The 10,405-nt window shown below is 28.3% G+C and overlaps 1 protein-coding gene across 4 annotated transcripts in view; it reads right to left on the minus strand.

Moving 5' to 3' along the window:
* The window catches only part of LOC107439498 (WD repeat-containing protein 44), a 36,432-nt gene extending 29,517 nt beyond the window's left edge, over positions 1–6,915 (minus strand). For all 4 annotated transcript variants that reach the window (XM_087157255.1, XM_087157254.1, XM_087157253.1 and 1 more), the window contains exons 1-4: positions 6,776–6,915; positions 4,363–4,483; positions 1,454–1,532; positions 648–728 (exon numbers count right to left, since the gene is read on the minus strand). In XM_087157255.1, coding sequence (XP_087013381.1) covers positions 648–728; positions 1,454–1,532; positions 4,363–4,430 — 228 coding nt within the window. In that variant the 5' untranslated portion in view covers positions 4,431–4,483; positions 6,776–6,915. The remainder of the gene's footprint in view (positions 1–647; positions 729–1,453; positions 1,533–4,362; positions 4,484–6,775) is intronic.
* Positions 6,916–10,405: the final 3,490 nt, after the last annotated feature.

Consider the following 10,405-nt stretch of genomic DNA (forward strand, 5'->3'; position numbering starts at 1 on the left):
TTAAAGAAAACTCTCATTTCAATTTCTAAAAACACTGTTTAAAGGTATGTGATGACATTTTTGCTGAAGTTTCTAATTTAAAAACTGGCATTTAAAAAAGTATGTTTTTCAAAATAGTTCTTCCTAAACATATTATTAAATAGAGAAACAGAAAATAGAGGAAAAATACCACAATAAATGTATTAATTCATGGAAACTGCAAAATTTTCAGTTACGAGTTCAACGGATTTGAAAAACGTAGTTTCACAAAACAGGCTTTTGAAGTTAACTAAATGTGTGCAGTGGACAGCAGCAGGTTCCACAAAAATTCAAAATGTGAATATTAAGATATTTTCCTGCTCATAAAACTTTGGATACCCCATATTAACTTATTAAGGCATCTTTTAAGAAAAGAAAAAAAAAAGATTTCTCTAAACTTGTAGAGTTGATACCGCTAAATAGAAATTCCCATAATCACAATAGATTTAAATTTGACAAGCACTAGATAGATTATAATTTGAAGACTTTTTATTCTTTTATAAAATGAATAAACACTAATGTGACTAGAAATTAATCATTTTTAGATAGGTAATAAATTTAATGCTTTAAAAATGTAACACAGCTATAAAATATAAATGTATAATATTTATAAGGCTAGAAAATAAAACCTTTAAGTCCTCTTCATTTACAGTCATGTTTGGCAAAGTGATAGTACTTGTAACATCACAATCATCGGCAATAAGTTCACCCTAAAATAGATGTAAAAGAATTCAATTTTAGGATTAACTTATAAAGACAACATCACATTATATCAACACCATTTAGGATTTTCTTTAATTTAGAATTTTTTAGGATAATTTCTTTTTGTTTACTGAATAAGAATTCAATAGCATCATAGCAATGTTTACATTTTTGAAAATTGTCATTATGAAAAAAATCAAACAGGCTATGAAAATCATTTGTATATGTTTTACTAATCAGATGGAATAATGAAGAATAGAAATTTGTCATATCATATAATTTAACAATTAATCATTCAAGTGGAATGTTTACTTTCACTTTTTATGTTTTGCTTATAATGGTGGAAAAAAAAATATTTAACACGAATAACCATAAAGGTTTTACGATAATATACTGTTAATTAAATTACTAAAGTAATATAACATTATTTTAATAAAAAAAGCCATTACAAATTAATTGCTGTCTTTATCAAGTAGCTACATAAAAATCTCTAATCAAAATAGTTCCTAAAAAATGTTATTTAAATAATTATATAAAATTTTTTTTCTGAACTAAGCATGAAAAAATATTTTCAAAACTAATAAAGTAATGCAGTTATTAAAATAATAACTACTAAAAAAGATCAATAAGATTTCAACAGATTTACAATCAGTTAAAATTTTTTAAACTATGGCAGAAAAACTTAGAAATCAATATATTTCATAAATATCAAATAAGAATAAATAAAACATACAACTGTTTTCGCAGTGTCTGAACAAATTTTTTCATCTCGTATTTTTTCTTCTTTGACTTTGTCTTCATTATTAGCAGCTCTAAAAAATAAAACATTTCTTATAATTTGAAAATTTTTTTTTTACAAGTTCCAGTTTTGCACTATAGAACAATAAAGAAAACACTATTACTGTGAGAACTAGGTAAGCTTAAAAGTTAAAAATTTTTTATAGTAAGGAAAACAGTTAATCAAGTTAAATTTTTCTTAAAAACCATGTAAGGACAGGAATAATTACATTAACAGGAATTATTATTCACAAAAAATATTATAGGTCATGAAAAATAAGTCAATCAAAACTACTGCTTTATTTGTTACCATACCTATCACTACCATATTAATGCAAATGTAGAGAAATCTCTCTCAGAAAGAGCAGATGAAGAGCTAATGAGGAATTAAAATGGGATGAAGATTACTTTTCTCCTGGTATCGTCAGTTCTAAATGTTTTTCAGTAGAAGACTCTTATTGCTTACTGGGCTTTTTCTTGTCTAGATATTTATGCTTCATGTCTGGATATATACTTATTATGTTTTTGATAGAAGGTATCAAATTGAGCCACAGTGAAAGGAATATTTGCAAAATAAAAAATGATTGACACAGCCTGGGCAATTATTTTTTTTTTTTGGTTCCTTTCAGTTGTCTCAACCACATAATTATTAAGAGAATGTTGTTTGCTGTTAGCTAATGAGGAATTAAAATGGGATGAAGTTTCTTTTTTCCTGGTATTGTCAGTTCTAGATATTCTTCGGTAGAAGATTCTTTTTGTTTACTGAGCATTCTCCTGTCTGGATATTTAATTAGAACATTTATCCTTTCTACAGAATAATAAGTATTACTTATTCTATAGTATTACTTATATTATTCTATAGTATTACTTACAATCAATTTTTGTAACTTCTAGTCACATACTTGGCATTTCCTAACACTTTTGTAGAATTTATTTTAGCGAATAAAACACTTGTACTATAGATAGTTATTATAATTTAAACTGAAAAATTATTGCAATATAGATTACCATTATTTTGTTATTTTTTAAAAACACTTAAGTATATATACTAGATAAAATATAGCAACAGTTTTTTTAGAATAGAGAAAAAAGATAACTAAATAGGATCAATTTATTGTTTGCAAGAAACTTTCCTGTTCAATATAACCAATCAAACTGTAGTTGCTATCAGAAAAGGGAAAAACCCTTCCATTGCAACAGATAAGGTAGAAGATAGCTAGGAAAAACAAGAGCCTTTTTAAAACAAATTGAAATAGAATAAAAAATTAATTTAGGTAACAAATTCAAAATAATACCAATCACTTCTGATTATTCCAAATTTTTTTTTTAGATTTCAGCAAAATTTTAATTATAAAAAATGACTTGGAGGGAAAAAAAATACAATTAAATGCAGGGTTGTTGATTTTTTTTTCAAAGTATATATAAACTTCAAAAATGTATTTTTGCATCAATTTAATGTATAATTCTCCCTTCAAAATTATAAAATTATTATTTTCAAATTTAAATTAAAGTTGTTACATCAGAACATTTTCTTATAAAAGATGAAAAAAAAATTATGCATGTAATATTTCTTGAATAAATTTACTTCCAGAAGTTAAACATTTACTACAAAAAAGAAAAATTTTTTAATTTGAATGCTTTAATTCTAATCTGTTTTGCAATTCAGAATGAATTTCGTTATTCTTTGTCCATGGCACTAAATCTCCTATTGCAGAATAAGTCAAGATGGATTTTTATACTTACTACAGCGAAATTTGCATTTTTTAAAATTTAAACCTATTTAATTACAGTCTTAATTTATTTCAATATAATTTATTGACTTCCATATTGATAAAATAGTGAAAGAATCAAATTATACTAAATAGCAAACTCAAAATATTGAAATAATATTAATTGAAATAAATAATTCTTAAGCCATTTGTAAAAATTAAACATCACCAAAAAAAATCTCCATAAAAACAAATTATAACAGAATAAAATCTATCAACTATTCAACATGTTCTATTTAGTCAAAGTGAGGAGTTTTCATCACATCACTAATATATGGATTAACATGTTCAGGGGTCTGTCCAGGCCAAATTTACTACCGTTTAGAGGTACCTTCACAAATTCAAGAAAAATGGTAGTTTCACAAAATACTTTTTCTTCAAATTTTATTTCTGTTTCCTGTAAGAAACGATAAATCCATATTTTTGTGTTGATTTTTTAATATTTTTCATTTTCACAAATTATGTCTAAATTTTCACAAAATGGTACCTCTCAGAAAAATCTAGACAGACCCCTGATGTTACATAATTTATTAAAACTACACTCAGTGGTGCCACAGCCCATAGAGGGCCAAGGCCTACTGTGCCCATCTCAGTTTTCTTGACCGTGGGCTCTGGAGCGCAGGAGCAGATGTTTCGGTTGGGTGGTCAGCTGAATGCGGAACCTGCAATGTTTAGTTCCCAAGCATGCTTGGTATTCATTTATCGACCCACTGAAGGGATGAAAGGCTGAGTTAACCTTGCCCGGCCCGAGGATCGAATCCAAGACCCGTGGCACGGGAGCGCAAAGCGTTACCACTCAGCCACCGGGCGTCTGCATAATTTATTAGCTAGTTAATTTTTATGACCTCTCCTTTATTAAAAACAGTTAGATCCAGGTTTTGCAAAAAAAAAAAAGAAAAAAATGCTTGGTTTTCCACATAATATTCAGTCAAGTATTCAATGTACTAAGCAGTATTTAATGTACATATACACTTGATAGGAACAAGGTTAATTTAACATAGGATGGAATTAAAATATTTTTACTTCAATAAAAAAGAAAAGAAAGGGGAGCAAAAACAAGAGAAAAAGCCAAGATACTTGACTACAAAATACTTACTTGACTGAACGGACAGGTGTACTTTCTTCAGCATCAAAGAATACTTCTGAATCACTTTCAGATGACATTTTATAAAATGTTTAGATCTTCTTATGATTTAGTAAGTAGATTCATCTTTTAAACCAAGAAGCACAAAGAAATAGCATAAAACACAATGATCACAATCAAATATCAAAACATGAATGCATAAAATTTTCATGAAAAAACATTTATTCACCATAAATTAATGCTTAACTACTTTTTAATAAAAATTAAATTTTACTTAGATTATACAAATATTTATGTAGGTCTTCATATTTGTGAAGTTATTTACTCAGGTATCTTCAAATCAACAAAAAAGTGTTTTTAACAATAAATTAGTTTTATCATTTGCTCAAAAAATTAGTTTTATCTTTTATCATGTAGTTTTATCATTTTATATTTTTATAAATATTTGATTTTGGATTACATTTACTGTTCTTTAATTTCATTTCATTCACTTTATTGATATACACTTTATCAATTTATATTTATGTACATTTGTTATTATTAATAAATAAAAACAATAAATTATAACTTCAAAATTTTTTAACAGAAGTTCTAATTCTATTGATTACATAACATTGACATATATAGAATTTATTTATTATAACAAATGATTTTTCTTAAGCAACATAATTATATCATTAACATACCTATAATTTTATTAAAATTGAACAAGAGAATAAACAGTCAATTCACACTTAGTTAAGTTATTCAATTTTAACTAAAAAGTATCTCATAACAAACTAATATAATTTCAAATCTACTACTACCAAATCTACATTACTCATATTTTCTCTGACTAAATTAAAGAACTAAGTGGATGAAGTTTCTAAGTGACATTTGATGAATTTTATTTTCTTTATATTAAAAATTTTGAAGCACTAACACTGTTCTGAGATTTCAACTTTACATTTTGGTTTGCTGCGCAAAAACTATGAGACTTAGTAACTTGAGATGTGCCATTGAAAGTAGAAAAATTTACGGGAAATACACCGGAATATAAAAAAAGCATTCAACAATTAGTTTTAAAATAATTAACTGTTAAAAGCAAGGTAAAAAACTCTGGTCTCCATATATTTAAGTGAATGGTTTAGTTCAGAGAGATTTTACAGACTTCTAAACAACATTGCTTCCATGGAATAGAAAAAAGTATTTTACATATTGGTCATTATATTGGAAGGGCCGCAGTAATTAGGAATATTACTAAAGAACACAAACTGTAACAATAATTGGTGCAAACTAAAAGTAAATAAAAAATATAAAGCACATAGAGAGCTGTAACTTCCAAATAAACACAGAAAGACACAAGTAGATTTACACATTTATGAAATCTCTAATTTTAAATAATAATCAATGCTTTTAAAAAAAATCAACATTCAAATAGGATGTTTCATAAATTAAAAAATTAATGTAAACAATGATTAGTACAGTGATTCCGTTTACATATAGTAGCATGTCAAATAAGAAAAAATAAATATTAAGGAGAGTACGAGATCAAGGAGATAAATAAACGAAAAAAATAAACATCAATTACAAAAATGGAGGAAAAAAAAAGCATGCCAACAGATTTACCTGTCAAAATTGTAATCAAACCTTACATATAACAGAATTTTTCTTTATTAATAGCTTATCGAGAAATTAGATCTTTATAAATTGATGAAAGAGAAATTAGAATAATTCTGAGTTTACATAACTTTTTTTTTGCAAGTGTTCAGTCCTAATTAAAAACCTTAATAGGTCAAATATAACTCTTTTCCTTATTTTGTAATTACATATTTCTCCATAAATAAACGAACTAAAAATGTGCAAGTAAATAAATGGATAAAGAGGTAGAGAATTCATACGTTAAATAGAAATTTGGAATTTCTGGGGGATCCACAGTTTTTAAAATCAAGTGGAATCACTGTTAGCATGTTTAGCAGTTTAAAAATTGAGTTAGCACACCAAGTATTTAAAAAAAAATATCGAAATACAAAGCTCGATTTAAATTTAGTAACACTAAGGTTCTGATTTCAGTTTCACAAACTGAGCACAGTCTAAATTTATATAGAAAAAAAAAATTCAGTCGCTTATGGATATAATACTTAGTAACAAATGAAAAATATTTTAACAAAATAATACGGCAAATTTTATAGAAAATACTTGAATTAAAACTCTAAATATCATACTTGAATTAATACCCTAGTTATTAATAATCACGGGATTAGGAAGTTCAGCTTTTAATTTGTTTCTTATCCTCGTTGCTTACATTTTTAGATTGCAACTAAAACTACGGATAAAATATTCAAAATAAAATAAAATATTCATTTTAGAAGAATAAAAGGTAGTTTATAGACTTAATTTTGACTGAATTATTTGTTTAGATTTCTCAAATCAGGAAATGAAACATACTGTTGTAGATATTGAAGACTAGCAATGTACTGGTGCAATTTCATATGTTTATTTTTGAATTATAAGTTCATAGATACTTTCTTATAATTTAAAAGTAAAATGTATATCAACGAAATAACCCCAATTTTACGATAAATGAAATTTATATTTGACGAAAAAATGAAGTTCGTAATCAAAACAATCCTATCAAACACCCGATGAAAGAAGTTTAGATGTAGGTACTAAATCGAAAAATATAAAAATTGACTTTAACTTCGATTTCTTTGCTTAATCGGAATAATAAGAGGCAAAAGTAAGTTGACCAGCATCCCAAAGTAACAAAAATTTGTCGCAAAATTTCGATGTGTAAAAATTAACTATTTTACAGTTTAAAAATTAATATTCTAAGAATAGAGAATCGTCACATTGATTCTCTAACGGAAATATTTTGTTTAAACGGTAAAAAAGGTGAATTTTCGAATATTCTTTAAAAAATTCTGCTACCAGCTTCTCAGTTTTTTGAGGACGTTGATCACCTTTCAACGAAAGTAGGTAGGTTCTTTATTTACGTCACGCTAGATCTGCACAATGGGCTATTGGCGACTGTCTGAGAAATATCCCTGAGGATGATACGAAGACATATCATCACAATTTTGATCTTGTGCGGAGGGGATGGCACCCCTGCTTTGGTAGCCAGATGACCTGCACGTGAAGTCAAGCATTTCACGGAAGAACAATTTAACCAGGATCGATACCACGCACCCTCGGCCCCTATGCAGGCTGATCGTAGTGGTTGCCCACCCTCTTACTGCATGAGCGCAGCCAGTGATGCTAGACTTCGGTGTTCTACTGAGAACCGTGTTTGTACGATCAGTCCAATGCGGGACCTTAGAAAAAAGAAACTTAGTGGTCGAAACCTAAACGTCTAATGGATAAATGCTGGTGTGTTTAATAATTTATTTTAGATGGATTATTTAAAATAAATGAAATAAAGTGACCACTAATACATTAAATGGGAAACTCTTTTGCACTTTTTTCTTATAATTCCTCTTTAGATTAAATATCTGGTACAAGTTTGTTCGTTTTACCTAATTGTTTAACGCCTTTTTTCTTTGCTGTAACTTGTTTGTAATGTTCTTTTAGAACATTAGATTTTTTTCAATATTTTTTAAACTTCTATATTATGGTAAGAGTTTAAAAAAGAAAGCTTATGCAATAAATTATTATACACCACCGTAAATGCATTTTTTCTCCATCTGTAGTGTGCGTCTCGTAGTCAAAACTGTTTTTCAAATTTTATTTTTCAAATTTTATTTTTAAACTTTATTTTATTGAAATTATTGTGAGCGTAATACTAATATAAGATTAGATGTGTGCTTATTTTGAAGAAAAAGGTGAGAAAAAAAAGATCTAAAATAAATAATTTTTTTTTAAGTCTGTTGGTTTAAAATATATTTATTTTAGCCAAAATGTGGGATGTCAAACTTCTTATCATCCCCTCGTCATATTTTTACGAGCTTTTTCTTCCTTACAAATATAACTTCCTTTATGAACGATCCCCTTTGAAACTTTAATCATCTTTAATTAAGAAACATAACGCTCGCTATCGAGCAGAAAGGTAGATTTCTGATTCAGTTGGTTCCCGTCTTTACTTACACAGTCATTTAGTGAGTTTGAACGATACTCCACCTAGGTATCCAGGTAATGATGGTAGTACCATACTCCTGGCATCTTCGGAACTCTATTGATCTTCACCCAACTTACTGGATGACAGGCTCAAGTGCTCTCCCTCCAGATGAAAACGCTAAATATTTTATTCCAAATTGTAGTGTTACAGTGTCACTCGAAACCAATAGTGCATACAGTGTGAGGGTTCATTAAATCCTGACATTTTACGAAATTAAAAAAAAGAAATTATTATATTAAACGGCAAAAAAAGTTAAAAAAAAAGTTATATTATTATTAATTCTTTCTGCAAATTTGTTCTAACGCATGCATCACACAGTCATCAACATCTAAATATCTTGACTTAATATGTACCTTATGAATGGTTAACTAAATGTAAACAATGAGAAGCTTCCTGAAATCGGACGGCCCGGATGGAATTGATCAAACTTTAACTTTCTGCCTATCCCTCTACTGATATTTTGTTTTCGAAGAGAATGATGATCAGGCTCGATTTATAGAAATCTTCATTATTGAGAATGGAACTTCAGTTTTCTCCAACTCTAATATTCGTAACATTCTAAGATTATAATGAGGAGTAAAAAAGTTCTACTTATTAACGTCTTTCTCTTTTCAAATTTTCAGGACATCTATTCTATACCTTCATACTACTCCGAACAGTTAATTTCATATTCAACAAAAGTCGACCAGGTGGCCGAGTGGTTAGCGTGTCTGACTGTGGAGCCATTGGCCGCGGTTTCGAATCCTGCTCAGGGCATGTATGTTTCTTTCTCTCTCTGTGTTCTATGTCCTTTCCTCCTTGTGTGAATTTGAGAAATGTGACCCACCCTATAAAAAACGGGTTAGTGGTTGTGTGACGTGGACGACGCTGCTCCACCGCCGTGGTTTCGCAACAGGTGCCCACTGGGTAACGAGAAGAGAGTAGCAGTTCTGGCATTTCTGTGGCCAATGGAACAAACCCTAAGTGCCCGCCATTAAAAAAAAAAAATCTACAAAAGACTAAAAAAAAGTAAAAAACAATGCAATTTCTGAGTCCTAATCTTCCACATTTCTTAAAATAATGTTATCTAGATATGTTGCAATGTTTTTGAAGAATTTTGGGGAATTTATAGTGAAAATGTGTTATAGTGAAAATGTGTTCTAATAATTTTTAATGACACTGGTTAAAAGAAAGCAATTCTAGATTGAAATATCTTGACTGTCTTAATTTAGCTCATTTTGGCTTGTTTATTACACACGGTACTGTGCAAATCATAATTTTTTTTTTGTGATCCTCAGCTTTCATTTGTTTAGCAATTATATGCTCCTTTTACAAATCAATTATCTTCAACCTAAATTTTAATGTAAATATATTCATGACTACAGCGTAAGAATTATTTTTTAATACTGCCGTTCTAATACTAATCATTTTGCATATTTCCCACCTCTGAATTCTCGAACAACATGTACATTGCTTTTCGAAATTTCGTTTGAATAAAATATTTTAACTATGTATTTTAAATTTAGCATGATATACGAGTTTTATTTTCACATTTTTTTCTCTCCATTCTTACTATTTACAGTTTATCAGTTCCTTGATGCTTCCTACATCTTATAGCTACGTAGCAAGAACCACTTCAAGGTTTAGTTCTCGAACTCCTTATAAGTACAAATATTAAACTAATAAGGGGTTTTAACAAATACGATAAGAATAAGAAATGCTACGTAACGCACAATCACTGTTAGAAATAGTGAATACGTATAATTCAAATGGTGTTAAAATAAACCATATATAGTAACCCGGAAATTTCCACTGTGAACACTCCGATTGTAGAAAATATCAATCATAAGATAAAGATTTTCCTTCTAAGAGTGTTGAATAAGTGATAGGTATTATTCTAGTGTTAGGGAAAATGAAGGATAAAGTGTTAGTGTTAAGTAATAATAATAATAATAATAAAAACAACAAAGACAAAAATTTAAT

This window comes from Parasteatoda tepidariorum, chromosome 2, assembly GCF_982258835.1.
Source record: "Parasteatoda tepidariorum strain Cologne lab strain chromosome 2, Ptep-v5.0, whole genome shotgun sequence".
Lineage (NCBI taxonomy): Eukaryota > Metazoa > Arthropoda > Arachnida > Araneae > Theridiidae > Parasteatoda > Parasteatoda tepidariorum.